The sequence below is a fragment of the Erpetoichthys calabaricus genome, chromosome 9 (genome assembly GCF_900747795.2).
Source record: "Erpetoichthys calabaricus chromosome 9, fErpCal1.3, whole genome shotgun sequence".
NCBI classification, from domain to species: domain Eukaryota; kingdom Metazoa; phylum Chordata; class Cladistia; order Polypteriformes; family Polypteridae; genus Erpetoichthys; species Erpetoichthys calabaricus.
Window position 1 is genome coordinate 192821459 of NC_041402.2, and position 21396 is coordinate 192842854.

Genomic DNA, 21396 nt, shown 5'->3' on the forward strand with positions numbered 1-21396 from the left:
ATGATAATTAAAAGAAAATGCAGCATTGAACTAACATGCATACAATCTATGTTTCTAAAATCCATTGAGGTATTGTTCACTTTAGAGAAGGTGCATCATAAAGTAAAGTCTATCAGTTTGACCAACATCAGCTATGACATTCTATTTACCTTCTTACAGTTTTGCTCAGCACTTTGTTCACATTTACACTCAGTGGAGCTTCATAATGTGAAATCCTTGGGTCATATGCTTGTTCTGTAATTTCTGCATACTTTTTACAGTGGAACAATAAGGCAACCTGTTCATTCACCTCGTGTCTTACTCCAAAATTCTCCAGTGGATGGTGTACTGATATTTTGTAGGCAATTCTGGGATCTATAATCATCTTTTTTGCCTCTCTGTGCCTAACCCTCGTCCCACTGCTTACATGCTCTAAAATATTTATTCCACTAATGTCATTCCATTGTAGGGTTGAGGGATCCTTAGTATGAGAATTAGCTGAGAAAACAGTGTTGGTAAACCGGAAGATGTTGGCTCCAGTTGCCTTTGTGAGGTAGTCCATCAAGTCTCTCCAGTTGTCGTGTTTATAGGGTAGAATGACCTCATCCTGGTCAATAAAAACCAAGTATCTGCTGGAGTACATGTTCCTATACAGGCAGTCATTCAGTGTGGTGATCTGGCCGTGATAGTGCAAATCTCCTAAGTGGTTGGGAAAGAGCCAGCCTGTGGATGGGTTAAGGTACAAATTTATCGTCCACTTGAACACTTGCACAAACCCTTCTTTGGCATAGTAGTCCAGCACCTCCTGCACCTGGTCAGAGCAGTTCGTATTGTAGACGACCACCTTGCCGGCCCCCAGCAGTCGGTACATCTCTAGAGATTGAATGAGCTGTAGGGCATTGCTGAAGTTGAACATCGTGGAAAGGCACACAGTGAAGTCCCTCTGCAGCTTGGCAGGTCGAGATTCTTTAGTGTTCTGAATTTTCAAAGCGACTCCTGGAGGTCTGCTTTCCATGCTTGTACTCACAGTCACACTGGACATTGCCGTTGACCCACATGGGTTTTTGCAGAGGAATGTTGTGGCTCCGTATGGAAAATGAAAGTGGTCCTTATGAATGTCCACCTCAATAGGCCCAACCTGAAGAGCGCTTTCACACTGGATGTGGCAATACAATGTTGTGTTCATCTTTTCATACTGATCTCGCTTCACAATTCCTAGGATTCGAATGACGTCCTGCTGCTGTCGGTCATCATAAAATGCAGAAATGACAAAAGCTTGGGTGCCATTCACAGGAGTGAACAATGGAGGGGCATTCTCTGAAATAAACAATAAAACCCACATTGTAGTGTTAGTATATGAGTGCATTTATATGTTTGACAGAAGAACTGGAAATTATTGACAAAGTTATCTGTCAGGGGCCTGCTCTCCTCCAGTGTGAAACTGGAATTTGATGGGACCGACTGAAAAAAAAAACTGAAGCAACCCCAGTGTGGAAGTGAATTGAAAATGACCACCGTCAATGAGATATATGAAACATATAACGTCAAAGGTCAGTACTTTGGCTTTATGGAGTTTCTGGAAATATAACACCATTAGCATTTTCATTCTGATGTCAAGCAGGTCAGCATATTAATAATAAACCCTTGTGGAAAAAAAACAAGCATGTAGTCACCATGTGCTCCCCTGCTCCACAGTCCTTAGTGCAATGGCCATACTCACGTAACCTACAAGTATAATAACACTGTGTCCCACAAAGCTTGGAAAGAGAGGCTGGCTAAACATGTGAGATTGTGCAGATGTTTCAAATATGACTTCAGCAGACCAATGAAGTTGCGCTTTGGTATTCTTTTCAAGGTCTTCAAAGGACATTAGAAAGAATCCAAAGATGCTTCTTTATCTTAACACATACATGCCTGGTCCTGGACAGGTCATTCATTAATTTGCTATACTTAGAGTGCGGTCGTCAGTGGAGTCCTTCTTCAGAGGTCTGCCCTTGGACCATTAGATTTTGATTTATATTCATGACATTGATATCAATAGAGTCAGTAAACTTGTGAATGATGAGAGATTTAGCATATAATACAAATGGCGGATAATGAGGAGCAAAAGCTATTCAAAAGAGCTTCAGAGCTGTGCGAACCCTTGGAAAATACAAATAGACAAATTGGGGACAATTAAAATCTATCGTATAGTGTGCTGTGCCTTTCACATCTATCTATCTATCTATCTATCTATCTATCTATCTATCTATCTATCTATCTATCTATCTATCTATCTGTCTATCTGTCTGTCTGTCTGTCTGTCTGTCTGTCTGTCTGTCTGTCTGTCTGTCTGTCTGTCTGTCTGTCTGTCTGCGGCTACAATAAACTGGTCCAAAAGCTGTGCTCTGCTAGTGGGAGACTTGGCCGGACTGAGTCCACCTCAGCTTGAGGGGGGTCTGCAATGGAGCACTGGAGGATTATTGTACCTGGGAGTCTATCTTGGCAATGGACAATTAGTACGTAAGAACTGGGAAGGATTACTTCAAAAGGTTCAAGCTCGACTGGCGAAATGGCGTTGGATCCTCCCCCAGATGTCTTATAGTGGCAGGATGCTGGTTGTTAATAACCTGGTGACCTCCAGCCTGTGGCATAAGTGCATCTGTTTTTGGACGGTATGCACTGGCTGAGATGGAGTGTGCTGTACTTACCACTGGATGAAGGGGGTCAAGGACTTATGGATGTTGTGAGTTGAGTGGCTGCTTTCCGTCTTTCTTGTGAATTTCTCCTTGGGATTAATAAAGTATCTATCTATCTACAAACAATACAAAAACTGTTCTATTCACATGAGCAGCACCCGTGGACATTTTTAGCTCGGTTTATTCTTGACCAGGCTGGACAGATGAGACTGGGGAAGAACATAGTGCTGTGTGAAGTGGACAAGATTGATACCTTGCAGTTACCGGCCTTTTATAAAAGTTTATTAAGTGCTTGGTCTTTACTGATGGTCACAAGGGATTTTGAAAATATTTCCTTGTTTTGGGTACTGGGGAAACCATTGCTATTTAATCCTCATGTCAGCTGCTCTTTGGAATTATCATATGTTGCTCACAATTTTGTACAGTGCCATGTTACTAAACTTCGTAATTTACTTGATTTTGGACAGATTTGTTTGGAAGGACACAACAACGATAGCAGAGGAGACAGGAGTGCACACTCGGCGATTATTAGGAAAGTTCTTAAATAGACTGAGAACATCATTGCCCAAGAGCTATTTAACACAAATAGAAGATCTGTTTGATACAAAGATTTGCCCTTCCAGTGACTGTGGTTTTCCTACACTTGTGGTGTCCCCAGCAGGTGAGTGGACAGACAATAAAACAAATGGCTTACTGTCCATAAATAACCTGTTGGACCTGCCACTGCAGTTTGTGACTGGAAAGCAGCTGTAAAGAATGTGTGTGACAGTCAACCATCAGACTCCGCTGAAGACGCTTCCTGACACACCGTGGAGAGACAAACTTACTGTTCCAGAGGGAGCAAAGCCAGCCTGGAGGTCACTGTACAGGCCACCATTGGCTCATCGGGTGGGGGATCTGCAGTGGAGGCTGTTGCATGGCATTTTAGCGGTGAACTCCTTTTTAGCAATAATTAGTCCTGGGGTTACTGATACTTGTCCCTTTTGTGGTGCAAAGGAAACTGTGTTTCATTGTTTTATGTTTTGTATGAGGTATCCGCCTCTTTTCACTGTGATCAAAAATCTAATTGCTAGATTGGGTATTGTATATAACGAGGTGGGCTTCTTGTTTGGGTGGAAGGTAACAATAATAATTCTTTATTTATTTGTCACATACATAGTTATACAGGACAACACACAGTGAAATGCATCTTTTTGCATACCCCTTGGGGTCAGAGCGCAGGGTCTGCCATTGTACAGCGCCCCTGGAGTAATTGAAGGTTAAGGGCCCAGCAGAGTAGCATCTTTTTTGGCAGTGACGGGGATTCGAACTGGCAACCTTCAGGATGCCAGCGCAGATTCTTAGGTTCAGAGCCGCCACTCCATCAACAAAACAAACAGGGAATAAGGTGAACCTGGTGAACTTCATCATAGGTCAAGCAAAACTGACGATATGGAAAACCCACAAAAATAAGATCAGTGGAACTGGGCTTCAGGATACCATTGGGTTCTTCAAAAAGTTATGCAAGAGTAGAATCTTAGTGGATTTAAATTTTTATAAAAGTACAAAGAATTTGGAAAGGTTTAGGGATGTTTGGTGTGTAAATAGTGTGCTCTGTGAATGTGAAGACGGTGAGTTACACTTGATGTTATAATTTTTCCCCACATATGCTTAGAGTGTGTTAGGACAGCCTTTTTGGAAATGTTTTCTTCATTTGTTATATTGAATAAGATTATTTTTATTTTTCTGTATGTTTTTTTTTGTCTTTTGGGTGATGTTTTATACTGTTTTTTTAACAATTATATCAATAAACATTTGTTTTTAAAAAATAAAAAATATCTATCTATTTATCTGAAATAATTCAGATTCAGAAGCTTCTAGAGCAGGGTCCAGATGTCCAATTGTTGGAAACTCTTGGGGTTAAAAAGAAGGGCCTTGGAAACAAGGGCTCGGGGGGCTCTAATGAGGGCGCGATTCCAACAGATAACTGACATGGATGCACCAAGCCAGTATTTTTTTGGACATGAGAAAAAGAACTCTCAATGTAAGATCTTGCATTGCATAAGACAGGATAATGTTGAGGAGACTTAGGACCCTGGTGAGATAAGGCGGGCTGTACGGAGGTTTTATGAGACTCTTTTTGCAACAGAGGAAGGTGAGGCTGAGGAACAGCAGACCTTCTTGAAGGATTTACCACACCTTCATGATGCAGACTTCGAAGAGCTGGAGAAGGAGTTGTGCCTAGGAGACCTCACTGCTGCACTGAAGAAGTTGAATAATGGAAAAGTCCCAGGCATTGATGGAATTCCAGTGGAATTTTATAAAGACTTTTGGGATGTTATTGGTTCCGATGTATTAGAGGTGTTCATCCACAGTATAAAAATGGGTGTGTTACCTCAGAGTTGCCGCAGGGCGGTAATAACGCTACTGCCAAAAAAAGGTGACCTACAAAATCTCAAAAACTGGTGGCCTGTGTCCCTCCTTTCTGCTGATTACAAAATCCTGTCAAAGGCGCTAGCTAACAGATTGCGAACTGTTGCATCCTGATTAGAGCTATTGTGTCCCTAATAGAATGATTTTCAATAATATTTTCTTAATTCGAGACATTTTGGTGGCATATAAACTCATTAACTTTCCGATTGGTCTTACTTCTATAGACCAAGAGAAGGCCTTTGACAGAGTCAGGCATGCAAATTTATGGGAAGTGATGAAGGCTTTTGGGTTTCGGGACCAATTTGTTAAATATATTCGGCTTTTATATAGTGACATATCTGGTGTAGTTAAGGTCAATGGTGGTTTTTTGTGAACCTTTTGATGTCAGAAGAGGAGTCAGGCAAGGGTGCCCCTTGTCAGGAATGCTCTATGTGTTGGCCTTGGAACCTTTTCTGGTTAAACTGAGAGGAGAGTTCACTGGTCTATCGATTCCATGTTGCACTGCGGACCCTGTTAAGGTTTCAGCATACACTGATGACATCATTATCATCATTAAAAATCAGGAGGACATTGACATTTTGCTTCAATGCCAGAGATGTTTTGAAATTGTTTCCTCAGCTAAAATAAACTGGGGAAAGAGCAGTGCTATCTTAGTGGGCAACTGGACTGGTTTAAAACCACCACAACTGGTTGGTGGCCTGCAGTGGTCCTCTGGAGGTTTGTTATATTTAGGAGTGTTTCTTGGGGATGAACACTTAAAATGAAAGAACTGGGATGGAGTACTGCAGAAGGTGAAGGATCGGAATTATATTATTACACATTATATTATTAGAAATAGATTTTCATGTTAAATATTTTTTGAAAAACACAATTGAACAAACTCCCCTAAAAAACAAACCACAGTTCTTCATCAATACAGTCACATCCATATTACTAAACGAGAATGGTAAACCAGATATGGACACAGGGACTTGCCCGTGGATGCAAAAGACGTGCTTAGTCTCTCCCGTTTCACTGGGGGGGGGGGGGGGGGGGGGGGGGGGTTTGTGTGGCACTTGCGCACTATGTCTTTTGCGTCCACGGGCAAGTCCCTGCGTCCATATCTGGTTTACCATTCTCGTTTAGTAATATGGATGTGACTGTATTGATGAAGAACTGTGGTTTGTTTTTTAGGGGAGTTTGTTCAATTGTGTTTTTCAAAAAATATTTAACATGAAAATCTATTTCTAATAATATAATGTGTAATAATATAATATAATGTGTAAGTTGTTGTATAGTTGATTGATGTTTTTGCCAATTGTTTTTTTTCTTAAATCTATCTATTTATAACATATTGCCTTTCACATCTATCTATGTCAAATAAATAATAATAGTAATAAAATGTACGATGCTCGCTTTGCCAATTATGATGACCATCCTGGCAATCCCAATCGTAAAGCAATGACAGAGCCAGAATTGATTCTGTGGCCCCAGGAGGTTGCATTTCTTTGGACTTCATTTGCAGGAATCAAGAAACAGAACAGATGAACGGGTGGGAAACACACGGGGCAGGACAGAACATCGTGGATTTTATTTCAGAGAAAGGTACATTTTGGTGTGTTTTCACATGGAAAATATGCAGCATTTTGTGGTTTTTAAAAAGCACAGCACTCCTCCACAGTGATGTGAATGGCCATAAAACAGAATCGATTGCAGAAGTGTGTAATTTATTATAATGGTGTGCTTCAGATCCATTGTGTTTTGTCACTGTTGGAGAAAAAAATTGCAGATAAAACAAAAACCGTGAACAAGGCTTTATGGAGTAATATTTCTTTCTTCATCTTTGAAAACTCTAAGAAACACTTTTTTTTTAAGAACTGGCTAAAACTAATTTTTGCATCAATTTCACAGATTTTTATGAAAAGAGAATAAGAGAAACAAAAAGGGTAAGGAAGATACAAACCAATGAGTGTTTCATAGGGGACTCTTATGTCAAAATGTCCTCACCTTTCTCATGAATTCTCATCCTAACAACAGCCACTTGCCCTTGAGGAGGCTCCTTCACAAAGCACTGTGCCAAGAAAGAAGGCCATTCACCAACATCAGAATCCTTGGCCAGAGAGATGTAAAAGAAGGTGGTGTCCACTCCTAGTGCCTTCCTGCTGGATGGGCGACCACACTTTGCTTGTCGTCTTTCTGTATTTTCCTGTTCTTCTCCAACATCTGAAGAGGAGAGTATGGATTTGTGACAGTCCTGCACCTCCAGGTAGCCAACAGTGAAGTTCTCCTTCACAAAGAACTGCAGAAGTTCTGCCCAGGTGTTGCTTGTACTGTAAAGGTTGGCTTGCCCTGAGGTGGACAGTGCCAGCTTCTGGCTGGTGCCCGAGTTTCTATAAATGCAGTCTCTCCAAGCAGCAACCTGAATATCGTTTAGGAAATCCTCCCAGTTGGATTCACTGAAAAAACGACTAACTTTCCAGTCAATGACTTCCACACAGCCCTCCACAGTCAACTGAGCCAGTACCTTCTGTGCCTTTGTGGTGGCACTGTTTGTGTAAATGAAGACTTTTTGAGCCCCCAGCAGTTGATACATGTGGACAAGCTGGACGAGATGTGCTCTGCTGTAATTGCTAAAGAATGAAATGCAGGCAGTGAAGTCACGCTGAGGCTCCCCCTCATGGGCAGTAGGGGCTTGAATGGCAGACATTGAGAGCCCCTGGTCATTGTGTGTATTCACAGTCACTTTAGTCAAAGCACCGGCCGATCCACATGGGTTTGGGCACAGGAGGTCCACCAGCCTGTAACGGAAGTCATAAACCGTGGAGTGGACTTCAGGATGTGCTTCTGTGGAGACCACATGGCCATCACACTCAACATGGCAGTGGTAGTCCTTGTGTGTGTCTGTGCTCACGACAGCCATAATCCGAATTGCATCTCCAGTGACGTTCCTTGCCGCTTTACTGCTTTCATGAAAATAAACTGACAAAATGAATCCTTGGGGGCTGCCGGCGTGTGTTTGTTGACGAAAGACGTGCTGAAAATACGGTGGAAATTTTATAAGTATGAAGTAAGAATACAAAGTGAAGAGAAGTAAGATAATCCCACAGAGTCGTCGAGGGCTGTTCAGCATCCACTTTATAAAATTCATGACTGCTGTAACAACGATCTCTCTGTGGATTCAAGATTCAAGGATTTTTATTCATCACGAACAGAAGACAAAAGACAAATACCTAAATAAAATAGAAAGAAGTTAGATGGGGAAGTCAGTCATGGATCAGAAGGCAAATGTAGGACCTCTCTTTATCACTTAAACCTTAAAGCTGCTGCTTAAGACCCTGAAAGTCACTTCATTTAACGCAATTAGATGCATTTTTCCTTCAGGGCGGCATCATCGACGGGTAAACTCAGTTCCTGTTACGCTACACAATGGCAGAGCCGTGAAAGGAGAGCTCCTGTACAGCAGTGTCCCTCTATGTTCAGTTTTTGCAGTGTTTTTCAACCTAGATATCTATAAGGGGGGCGCGAAAAAAAATGGAAATCGAAGTGGAAGCCATTTATTGAAACAAACTTGTTTATTGCAACTGTTTATGGGAGAAAAATCAAACAGAGTGTCGACTATCGGCTCTGTGGTATTTGTGTAAATGACTGCAAAATCATTCAGCATGTAGGAGAAACTGTGAGGAAATAACGGAATCAATGAAATGGTAATCTTTAAAATTATTGCACCCTTGGTAAACGGAGCGAGGTATACAATTGATTATCAGTTGTTTAATTTATTCATTTAATAATAATAATAATAATAATAATAATGATACATTTTATTTATACAAGACACCTTTCTAAGAAGTCAAGGACACCGAACAAACAATAAATAAATAAAAAAACACATTATAAAAAACTTAAAACATCAGAAAATAGAGAAAATATAAAAATTAAAACCAAACAACGCCAATGTAATCAAAGTGAAAAAGACATTTTAAACAGTTGGGTTTTAAGTTTACATTTGAAAGTTGAGAATGATTCAATATTTCTAAGCTCAGTAGGTAGTGAGTTCCAGAACAGCTCCCAATGGTGATAAGATGAGTGAGAGGAACGGTCAGGTGGATGAAGGAAGAGGATCTAAGGTTACGGGAGGGAATGGCAACATGAAGAAGGTCGGACAGTTATGGAGGGGTGAGGTTATGAATGGCCTTACTTGTTAACATCAGAATTTTAAAATCAATTTGAAACTTAATCGGGAGCCAATGAAGCTGCTGCAAGACCAGAGTAATATGGTGAATAGATGGGGTTCAAGTAATGATGCGAGCTGCAGAATTCTGGACTGGCTCAAGCTTATGGAGAGATTTATTAGAGAGACCAATGAGAAGTGAATTGCAATAGTCCAGACGAGAAGTAACAAGACTGTGAACAAGGATGGCAGAGTTATGGGGAGTTGGGGGGGGGGGTTGCGGATGCGATTTAATATTACATAGGTGGAAGTAAGCAGACCGGGTGAAGTTATTAATATGAGATTGGCAAGACAGAGTACTGTCAAGGATGACATCCACACGCATGACCTGAGGTGATGGGGAAACAAAGAAGTTATCAATAACAAGTGAAAGATTATCAGCTTTGGATAATGATGACTTTGAACCAATGAGGAGAACCTCAGTTTTTTCACTGTTTAATTTAAGACAATCTGAAGAAAACCAGGATTTAATTTCAGCAATGCAGTCAATAAGCGAAGATGGTGGAAAAGAAGAGGTGGGTTTACTAGCAAGGTAGAGCTGGGTGTCATCAGCATAACAGTGAAAAAGAATGATATACAGTATTTATGAAAGATATTGCCAAGGGGAAGAAGGTAAATAATAAAAAGAAGAGGCCCCAGGACAGAGCTCTAGGGCACACCTGAAGTAACAGCAGTGGGTTGGGAAGTGAAAGTTTTAAGCTGAATGAACTGAGTGTGGCCTGAGAGGTAGGATCTGAACCAATTAAGTGGAGTGTGGGTAATGCCAATTGCAGATAATCCAATAAGGAAAGTGGCATGACAAACAGACTCAAAGGCCGCACTCAGGTCAAGGAGGATGAGAATAGTAACTAAGCCAGAGTCAGCAGCCACAAGGAGGTCGTTGGTAATTTTAACAAGTGCCGTTTCTCTACTGTGAAGGGGGCAAAATCCAGACTGGAACTTTTCGTATAGATTATTATGAGATAATTTAAAATAATTTATTCTGTTTCTTTGTAAAATATAAAAAAATGCATGTTTATTTTTTTTGTTTATAGTTTTCAAGGTATTTGTGACGTGTGTAACAACGTTAATGAAGAATGTAAAGTTTGAGACGTGAACCCTCTGCAATTGGCTCCTGGACTTCTTGACAGAGAGGCCTTAGTCAGTTCGGATGGGCTGCAACACTTTCATCAACATCACACTGAGCATTGGAGTGCCACAGGGCTGCGTGCTTAGTCCACTGCTCTTCAACCTGCTGACTCACGACTGCACAGCCACGCACAACACCAACCACATCATCAAGTTTGCGGATGATACGATGGTGCAGTAATGATGAAACAGCATACAGAGATGAGGTCTAACCCATTAGTCACTGGGTTGGCTTCTCCTATCTATAGAAACAGACATTGCATTCAGATTAGACTACGAAGATGTCATCAACGTCTCTTCCAATCAGAAGCCAAGAAAAGTGGATTTTCATCTCTGAACCTGGAAACCAGTAAGAGATTTCATGATGATACCTCGATGTTAATTTCACACTTCCTGTTGAAACACTGAAACTCACATTTTCTTTGTAGGCCGTAAACATGTCTGAATATTAATGCACAAAAACATGATAACCGGCTGACATGACATCAAGGTGAGTTATGACGATGACATCCTGTATATTGAGAGACTTAGAGGATACTTGCAATTTGGGTCCTTTTCTAGAAGGGGCCCTGTGTATTTCTGCATGGCACCCCATCGCATTTCACACTGTTGTGGTATTGTCATGAATTCTGAATTATACTTTTTAAATAGTTCATGAACGTCTTGGTACACGTACAAATCGGTTTACAACCAAAAAGTTCGCCAAACTTTTGCCTCGGTTCATGACCACACACTCGGTATACGAACAAGACAGTTTCCCTTTCGGTTTGTACATGTTCAGTCTCTCCCTGTGCATTTTCTGTGCAGCGAGCAAGAGAGAGGGAGTGAGAGAACACGACACACACCCACACACACACACACACGAGAGAGAGAGAAAGAGAGAGAAAGAGAGAGAGAGTGAGAGAACATGACACACACCCACACACACACACACGAGAGAAAGAGAGAGAGAGAGAGACGCACACACACAGGCAGCGCGAGAGAGAGAGAGAGTGAGAGAACACGACACACACCTACACACACACACACACGAGAGAGAGAGAAAGAGAGAGAGAGTGAGAGAACACGACACACACCTACACACACACACACACACACGAGAGAGAGAGAGAGAGAGAGAGAGAGTGAGAGAACACGACACACACCCACACACACACACACGAGAGAAAGAGAGAGAGGGAGAGAGAGACGCACACACACAGGCAGCGCGAGAGAGAGAGAGAGTGAGAGAACACGACACACACCTACACACACACACACACGAGAGAGAGAGAGAGAGAGAGAGAGAGAGAAAGAGAGAGAGAGTGAGAGAACACGACACACACCCACACACACACACACGAGAGAAAGAGAGAGAGAGAGAGACGCACACACACAGGCAGCGCGAGAGAGAGAGAGCTGGATGCATAAGATAGGAAGGCAGTTAAAGAATGCACTGGGCTTGATTTTGTTTTCACTTCTGTTTACAGCGATCGGTTCGTAACGTGCATTGTTGCAATGTTACTTTTCTTGGTGGTTTATTAAATTTCGGATTTTTTCAAATGTTCATTTTTTTCCCTGTGCTTAAAACTCATTAAAAAAAAGTGTATTTAGCCAGCGGTTGGTAGCGCTATAGCACAAAGTATTGCAATGTTAGTTTTCTCTGTTGTTCAAGGTTTTCTCAGTGTTATTCAATGTTTTTACATTTAGTTTACTATTTTGCAGTGCCTTCTATGGTTTAATTAACTATATTTGTGCTTAAAAACTTAAAAAAATATATATTTACATACAGTTCGTATGGTCTGGAACGGATTAATTGTATTTACATACAATCCTATGGGGGAAATTGCTTCAGTTCACGACCAAATCGGTTTACGACCAGAGTTTTGGAACGAATTATGGTCATGAACCGAGGTTCCACTGTACATGTAAAATTCCGTTATAACAAACTCCCAGGGACCTAAAAAATATCTCATTGTAACGAATATTTCGTTGTAACGAGATTCTGTATTTGTTACTGTAGTGTTTTCTTTAACTTGTATCCAGGCATTTGCAATCATTTCAATAGCTTCTTTTGCGTTACTTTTAATCTCCTCCTGCCTACAAATTATGCTAAGAATTTTACTCAGCATTTCCTTGCGATAATACATTTTCAGGGTGCAAATGATGCCCAAATCTAATGGTTGAAGCGCTGCCGTGCAATTGGATGGGAGGTATTCAAAGCAAACATTATCTGAATGTGGAAGCATGTTGTGGGCAGCACAGTTATCAGTCAGGAGCTGAATCATTATGTCTTCTTCATATTGTGAGGTTTCTGAACTCTTTTGAGACCCCCCACTCCCCACCGAACGGGAACGACATGCTGAAGTGCGTCCTGAAGCGCGATTGCAGCATCTGTGGAAGATTTTTTGTCCGTTGCTGGGGCAGGGCAATAGGAGGCTTACATTGCTGCAGTGAAGCGCCACAGAAGCAAATCATAAAAGATCGGGGTCGTGCTATAATCCCCGACTTGCACCCCAAAACACGAGGCTTTGTCTCAGTACTTTAGCAAAACCAGCTTTGTTCAGCTTGAAACAGGAACGGCACAGTTATTTATTGTAGTGTGATCTGCCACTCTGCTATACACAGACATAGCAGTCAGGTAGGATCATGGCCAGGTCAGTGATCAAGTAATCCTGTTACAGTATCTGCATTTACAATTTACGTGCTCCTAACCTTGCATCACCCATCAAGATCTTTTCTGTTTACTTTGGCGGAGAGACGCAGCATATCTGTGAGCCTGCTATTGCCGCGTACAGACGCGGAGATCGCACTTTGGGACGCTCTTCGTCTTGCTGTCTAGTTGACGGAGGTCCCAAGAGAGTTTACAAACCTCACATTTTCTTGAATGAGTGCTGCATTAATAGAAATGTTTCTTGAACGAGTATCACTGAACCACATAAAAACGGCTTTTTCGACGTCTTCAAATGCAGCAGTTCACATACGTTTGCAATCTGAGATTTTTCTGTTTTTTTTGCTCTGTCTTTCAAGAAAGCTGACAGTGTCGATGGCGAAATTCCGAATTCACTGGCAACGTCTTTTTTCTTTTTGCAGCAATCGAGAGCTGCAAAAAAAATTAAAGTTTTTTTTTTTCTAATATGAACTGTTATCGTTTTTCTATGTCTGCCATTTCCACAGGAGGGTGACAATGAGTTAAATTCCAATGGATGTTTTTCAAATGTTGATGAGCGATAAGCAAAAGGTATCACTGAAAACCGCAGGAAACAAAAAAGGCAAAAAAAAAAAAAAAAAAAAGCAGTACCAGGAAAGTTCGAAGACGATCGGCCCTAGACAAACACCCCCACACACCCCTAAGGTCCTCACAGGTTGCGCAGTGGTAGTGCTACTGCTTTGCAGTAAGGAGACTGTGGAAGATTGTGGGTTCGCTTCCCGGTTCCTCCCTGTGTGGATAGCGCTTTGAGTACTGAGAAAAGCGCTATATAAATGTAATGAATTATTAAGGTCACCTCTGCCTGGGCATTCTTCATAAAGAGCAGGGTGTGTCATAATATCCTGGGTAAATTGTCCACCACAGTCTACTCATTCTGCCCCCCTAATCATTCCCTGTCTCTAATTGGCTAACTATCTGTCGCCACTTCGCCACCTACCAGCTAATGTATGGTTAGAGACAACAAACCACCTGGATTGGGACCTGAGTGCAGCGGGTGACACATTAACACCACACAGGTGGTGTAGTGGTAGCACTGCTGCTTTGCAGTAAGGAGGTTGTGGGTTTGTATCCCCGTGTCCTCCCTGCATGGAGAGTGCTTTGAGTAGTGAGAAAAGCACTATATAAGTGTAAAGGATTATTATTATTGGTATAGTGGGAGGTTTCTCACTGTGGCTGGAGTGCCAATCCTGGCACCAAGTTATTCCCTGTAAGTTGGAGGACCTCCTTGCAGGGCTGGTGTGATGGTGCAGGTCCTGCTCCACGCACCCTCATCTTGGTTTGAGAGCCTCTTGAACCCAACATTGTTGGTAATGTATGAGCTGTGCAAACGGGGACAAAACTGTTGGAGCAAGGGGAGGGTGCAAAGTGCTTTTATTAAAAACCTGAGTGCGGCCTTTGATACTATTTGTCATACCACTCTCCTTAATAGATTATCTTCAATTGGCATTACCCACACTCCACTTGATTGGTTCAGATCCTACCTCTCAGGCCGCACTCAGTTTATTCAGCTTAAAACTTTCACATCCCAACCCACCGCTGTTACTTCAGTTGGGCTCTGTCCTGGGGGCCTCTTCTTTTTATTATTTACCTTCTTCCCCTTTGCAATGTCTCTTGTAAATATCCATCCATCCATCCATTCTCTTCCGCTTATCCGAGGTCGGGTCGCGGGGGCAGCAGCTTGAGCAGAAATGCCCAGACTTCCCTCTCCCCGGCCACTTCTTCTAGCTCTTCCGGGAGAATCCCGAGGCGTTCCCAGGCCAGCCGGGAGACATAGTCCCTCCAGCGTGTCCTGGGTCTTCCCCGGGGCCTCCTCCCGGTTGGACGTGCCCGGAACACCTCACCAGGGAGGCGTCCAGGAGGCATCCTGATCAGATGCCCGAGCCACCTCATCTGACTCCTCTCGATGCGGAGGAGCAGCGGCTCTACTCTGAGCCCCTCCCAGATGACTGAACTTCTCACCCTATCTTTAAGGGAGAGCCCAGACACCCTGCGGAGGAAACTCATTTCAGCCGCTTGTATTCGCGATCTCGTTGTTTCGGTCACTACCCATAGCTCATGACCATAGGTGAGGGTAGGAACATAGATCGACCGGTAAATTGAGAGCATTGCCTTACGGCTCAGCTCCTTTTTCACCACGACAGACCAATGCAGAGCCCTCATCACTGCGGACGCCGCACTGATCCGCCTGTCGATCTCACACTCCATTCTTCCCTCACTTGTGAACAAGACCCCGAGATACTTGAACTCCTCCACTTGAGGCAGGATCTCGCTACCAACCCTGAGAGGGCACTCCACCCTTCTCCGGCTGAGGACCATGGTCTCGGATTTGGCTTTTGTAAATATAACATTCATTTCCACTATTATGCTGATGACACCCAGCTCTACCTTGCTAGTAAACCCACCTCTTCTTTTCCACCATCTTCACTTATTGACTGCATTGCTGGAATTAAACCCTGTTTTTCTTCAAATTTTCTTAAATTAAACAGTGACAAAACTGAGGTTCTCCTCATTGGTTCAAAGTCATCATTATCCAAAGCCGATAATCTTGCACTCGCTATTGATAACTCCTTTGTTTCCCCTTCACCTCAGGTCAAGAGTCAGGGTGTCATCCTTGACAGTACTCTGTCTTTACAATCTCACATTAATAACATCACCCAGTCTGCTTACTTCCACCTATGTAATATTTAATCGCACCTGCCCCTCCCTCACTGCCCATAGCACTGCCATTCTTGTTCACAGTCTTGTTACTTCTCGTTTGGACTATTGCAATTCACTCCTCTTTGGTCTCTCTAATAAATCTCTCCATAAGCTTCTTCTGGTCCAGAATTCTGCTGCTCTCCCTCATTATTCGAACCCCATCTATTCACCATATTGCTCCGGTCTTACAGCAGATTCATTGTCTCCCGATTAAGTTTCGAATTGATTTTAAAATTCTGCTATTAACATTTAAGGCCATTTATAACCTCACCCCTCCATAACTGTCTGACCTTCTTCATGTTGCCATTCCCTCCCATAACCTTAGATCCTCCTCCTCCATCCAGCTGACCATCTCTCTTGCCAGTTTTACCACCATTGGGAGCGGAGCATTCAGCCGTTCTGGAACTCATTACCTACTGAGCTTAGAAATATTGAATCATTCTCAACTTTCAAATGTAAACTTAAAACCCATCCATCCATTTAAAATGTCTTTTTCTTTATGATTACAGTGGCTTTGTTCGGTTTTAATTATATATTTTCTGTATTTTGTGATGTTTTAAGTTTTGTTTATAGTGTGCTTTATTATTTATTGTTTGTTGGTGACTTTGAGTGGTTAGAAAGGTGCCTTGTATAAATAAAATGTATCATTATATTATTATTATTATTATTATTGTTGTTGTTGTTATTATTATTATTAAAATTGGCTAATGTTAAGAGTTTTGCCCAGCAGGGGGTAGTGCTGGGGCCGCTGCTACTTTTAATATAGACAAACGATTTGGATAAGTATTGTAGCAGTAGAGGCGTTTGTCCACCTCTCAAACCCTCAGGTACCACTCTCGAGACCAGATGAACGTATAAATATTCTTTATTTTACTATTACACGGTGCACAAAGCACTCTCCACACTACACTCATATATAATAAACTATTCCAATAAACCAATCCAATCCTCCACTCCCAGACACTTCACCCTCCTACCTCCCAGCTCAGCTCAATGTCTGGGCTTACCCATAGTCCTTTTATAGCTCCTGACCCGGAAGTGGTTCCAAACCAAACCCACAAGTCCATTTCCTTCCGGGTCAGGGCAAACAGTCCTCTTCTTCATCCTGGGAGCACGTCACTTCGAGTCACGTGACTGACATGCACTCCCGGGTTACAGGGCATGCAAGAGTCCACTAGCCCCTTCACAGCGACTCCTGGCGGCCCCCAAGGTATCCAGCAGGGCTGTGTATAGAAACTACAAAGTCCATGAGGCCCTGCTGGAACTCGGGGCACCAATATGCTGTCCGGAGGGCTCCTCCTAGCAGCCTGGGGGTGAGGGCCGGACTGGAAAGCCGGCAATCCTCCACAGTTCCCCCCTCTCAGCGAAGCCAACTGGGGCGGAGCGTTGATCCCCGCGAGGGATGTTCTCCTCCAAGAGGACGCGTCGTCCGGACCCTGGCGACGATGTCGAGACCCCCCCAGCGAACCTTGGGGGAACAGTGTATCGGTTATCCCACTGCTCCCCTGTCCTCTGGGGACAACTTCGCCATAGGTGGCCCAGTTGACGGCAGTTGTAACACCGCCGCCGTCCTCCTGGTCGCCTCTCTTCTTGGGACCTAAAACACCTTGGGAATTCTGTTAGGGTTAGCTCCGCCCTGTCCTCCGCCACGGAGGGAATTATAGCCGCTTTGCTGCTCTCCGCCCTTTTCTTTATTGTGTTAGGAGACCCTCGTTTTAATTCGGGGATCTCCTGCTTTGTCTGGGGCTTGTGCACAGCGTGAGGCTCTCTATGGAAAAGAGAGAGCCTCTTTGCTGTTTGCACGTCCGTTGTCCTATGTATTATTGGAGGCGGCGTCATTAGTACCACATCGTTCCGGGTAACAGCACTATCCAGCCGCCCTGGTTCGATTGGCACTTCCTCCGCCCCTCCAGTAACCAACGGCAACCCTTTTTCCACGCAGGTCGGGCTCTTACGGTCCGCATTAGTCCAGAGCAGCGTCTGATACCACTGCTCCGGTTCTAACGGACAATTTCCCGACCACTCCGTCATTGTACCACACTCCAATGTCGGGTTCACAGCGCTTTGGCAACTGCTACTTTTTAAACGCAGTGCCGGTTCACACTGTGTCCCCTTATTATATACGGTACAGAGGGCACCTACCTGCACCGACGCATTAATCGAGGCCGGGGCTTCATGGCCTAACCGCCGAAGGTATTCCTGCAGTCCCCTCAATGGCGCTTCGGCTGCAGCTCCCAGTTCCTCCACTTGCTTCCTTAACTCATGTAGTCCCTGGAAGACAATATTTAGGGGCTCGAAATATTCGTCGAGCTCCCCTAAGTTTATAAAGTTATTTGTCTCGGCCGGCAGTAAGGCTACTTCCTTATTATGATCACCTGCCGACCGGGAACCAATGAGCACGTCCGCTCCTGGCACGTGCTCTGCTGGGGTTCGCAAGGGCTCCTGGGATTTGGAGTCTTTAGAGGAACGGGTAGCCTCTCGCGGCTGGCTGCGGTCTGCCTTTTTAACTTTATCTGCAGACACTACAGTCACTTCCCGCCCCTCTTTACCTTCATGTGAAGTTGGCGCTGCTTCGCTCGCCGCCCCCTTCTCCTTCAGGGAGCGCAGACGCGTTGGGGAATTATTGACCTCACCGACGGCTCCAAACTGACCTTCTTCCTGGTCACCGTCGCGCGAGGTCACTTGGATACATCCCACGAATGGGTTGGCCGCTTCCAGCCGACTTCCAGCCCGACTTGCCTTCTGGGTATCGCGGCCATCTTGCCACGGTACGAGGCAGGTATCCGAGTCACCGGGAGTTTTCCGAAGGCAGGCCTCTGCAAAATAGGAATTAAATATCCCCTGCCCATCGGGCGTTGCCCCGGCACATACCTCCGGATTCTCCCGCGGTGTCCCCGATTCATTCAGGGCTGTTGATGCAGCCGATTGCTGGCAGCCTTCTTGCTGCTTTGCCCTTCGGGTTTGTTCATCTTTTATCGGCTGCCGGTCCTCCTCACACCCAGTCAGGTAAGCCCAGGTCAGCTCGGCGTCGGTTGCGGTCTTCACCCAGTTGCTGTTGGCCTTCTTCTTGCCAGACCTTTTCCCTATTGCAACTGTCTGTGTGTCACGGCTCACAATAGCAGCGTTCTTCTTCGCGGGTGGAGTTTTCACCTCCGCGGTTACTAGAGGGACCTTCTTAGGGTTCTCTGCCACAACAAATTTACTTTTAAATGCAGATCCTCTGCCTCCAGACGGCCAGAGTATCCTGCCGACTACGCCAGTGTAGCAGTAGAGGCGTTTGTCCACCTCTCGAACCCTCAGGTACCACTCTCGAGACCAGATGAACATATAAATATTCTTTATTTTACTATTACACAGTGCACAAAGCACTCTCCACACTACACTCATCTATACTAATAAAAGGCAAAGCCCTCACTGACTCACTCACTGACTGACTGACTCACTCATCACTAATTCTCCAACTTCCCGTGTAGGTGGAAGGCTGAAATTTGGCAGGCTGATTCCTTACAGCTTACTTACAAAAGTTAGGCAGGTTTCATTTCGAAATTCTATGCGTAATGATCATAACTGGGACCTCTTTTTTGTCCATATACTGTAATAGAGTGCACCTCCATGGCCGTGGGAGGCGGAGTTGCGTATCGCGTCATCACGCCACCCACGTAATCACGTGAACTGACTGTGAACGCAGTACGTACAAAACAAGGAAGAGCCCCAAAGAGCGCTGAAGAAAACATTCATTACACAATTGAGAAGGCAGCGAAACAATAAGAAGCGAGCGAGTGACGCATACAAGCATATTCATAAGTGCAGCTACTGCGGAAACAAAGCACGGTGTAAACCGTAAGTTTAAATTAAGTTTATAGAAATGCTCCCGCTGCCGTTTGCAATACCATATTCGCGACTTACAAGTTTAATGAGAAGACACGAGGTATAAACGAGACTTTGGATCACTTTGTAACGGAGTTAAAATTGCTGTAGCAAGAAACGTTTAAGTGCCGGGTCTTAGCTAACATTAAATAAAGCCGTGGACATCGCAACATCACACAAGAGAGCGGCTCACGTGAACATATGAAGCGACTGACGCATACAGACATATTCATGTGTGCAGGTACTTCGGAAACAAAGAACCGTGTAAACCTAAAGTTTAAGTTCATAGACCTACAAAAGGTTGCCATTGATTTGAGGCAAGATTGCTTTTCTCCTGTACAACTATACGTTGCATTCTCAACAGTAAGCTTGCACGGCTTCGTCATATTACAACCGGAGTGCTGAACTGACAATGTGATATACAAACAGAACAATCGTAAGAACAGGATTAAATAAAAAGGCTGCTTCCGTTGGCAAAGCAACGAAAAAGGAAGACCTTATATGACGTTCGTTTATAAAACAGCGGAGAGGCTGTGTGAAGTCAGCTTCATAAAAAAACAGATCCTTAACAAATTTTTATTGGTATATTTTCACTCAATTTAAAAAGGTTTTCTTCTTAATAAAAATTTAAAAGCAGTACTTCGCCGCTGCAAAGCACGGGGATGTATATATATAGATAGATAGATAGAGATATATATGTGTATATATATTTACATTTACATTTACATTTACATCATTTAGCAGACGCTCTTATCCAGAGCGACTTACAACAGTGCTTAGTAGTCTACGACTGTTCTTCAGTCTTTAAGGCTAGGATTAAATCTACTGTCATTAAACAAGTTACCGCTGACCAAGTTGTATACAAAACCCTGCTAGAAGAAAATAGTAAGTTAGTACAAAATTTTTTTTTTTTTTTTTTGAAAAAAAGGGTAGAAAAAAAAAAAGTATGGGGACTTTAGTCCAAGTGCTGTTGAAAGAAGTGTGTCTTCAGGCGACGTTTGAAGACAGTGAGGGTCTCCGCTGTTCGTACAGCAAGAGGAAGTTCGTTCCACCACTGAGGAGCCAACACTGCAAAGAGTCTTGATGCATGTCGTCCTCTTCTTTTAAGTAAGGGTGGTTCGAGACGTGCAGTGCTTGATGTTCTGAGACAGCGAGAAGTGACACGCTGCTTGACCAGTGCTGATATGTAAGGTGGTGCAGCTCCAGTTTTGGCCTTAAAGGCAAGTGTTAGGGTTTTGAACCTGATGCGGGCAGCCACAGGGAGCCAGTGCAGGTTCCGCAGCAGAGGTGTAGTGTGCGAGAATTTGGGAATATCAAAAAACGAGTCTTGCAGCTGCATTCTGGATCAGTTGAAGTGGTCGTGTTGCCTTTAGTGAAAGTCCAGACAGCAGAGAGTTGCAGTAGTCCAGCTTAGAGATGACCAAGGTCTGGACGAGCAGCTGAGTAGCCTCTGTAGTGAGAAACTATATATAACTATATATAGTTTTATATATATATATATATATATATATATATATATATATATATATAGATAGATAGATAGATAGATAGAGATATATATATAGATAGATATATGTGTATGTATGTAGATATGTATATATGTGTATATATATGGAGATATGTAAATATGTATATGTATATATATGTGTCTGTATGTGTATATATATATATATATATATATGTGTGTGTGTATGTATGTATGTGTGTATATGTATATGTATATATATGTTGATATATGT

General features: G+C 43.3%; 1 protein-coding gene across 1 annotated transcript in view; it reads right to left on the minus strand.

The window, feature by feature from the left end:
- LOC114657709 (uncharacterized) overlaps positions 1-7968 on the minus strand; it is a 284979-nt gene extending 277011 nt beyond the window's left edge. Inside the window, exons 1-2 of the mRNA XM_028809587.2 lie at positions 7056-7968; positions 150-1296 (exon numbers count right to left, since the gene is read on the minus strand). Coding sequence (XP_028665420.2) covers positions 150-1296; positions 7056-7968 — 2060 coding nt within the window. The remainder of the gene's footprint in view (positions 1-149; positions 1297-7055) is intronic.
- Between the last annotated feature and the right edge of the window lie 13428 nt (positions 7969-21396).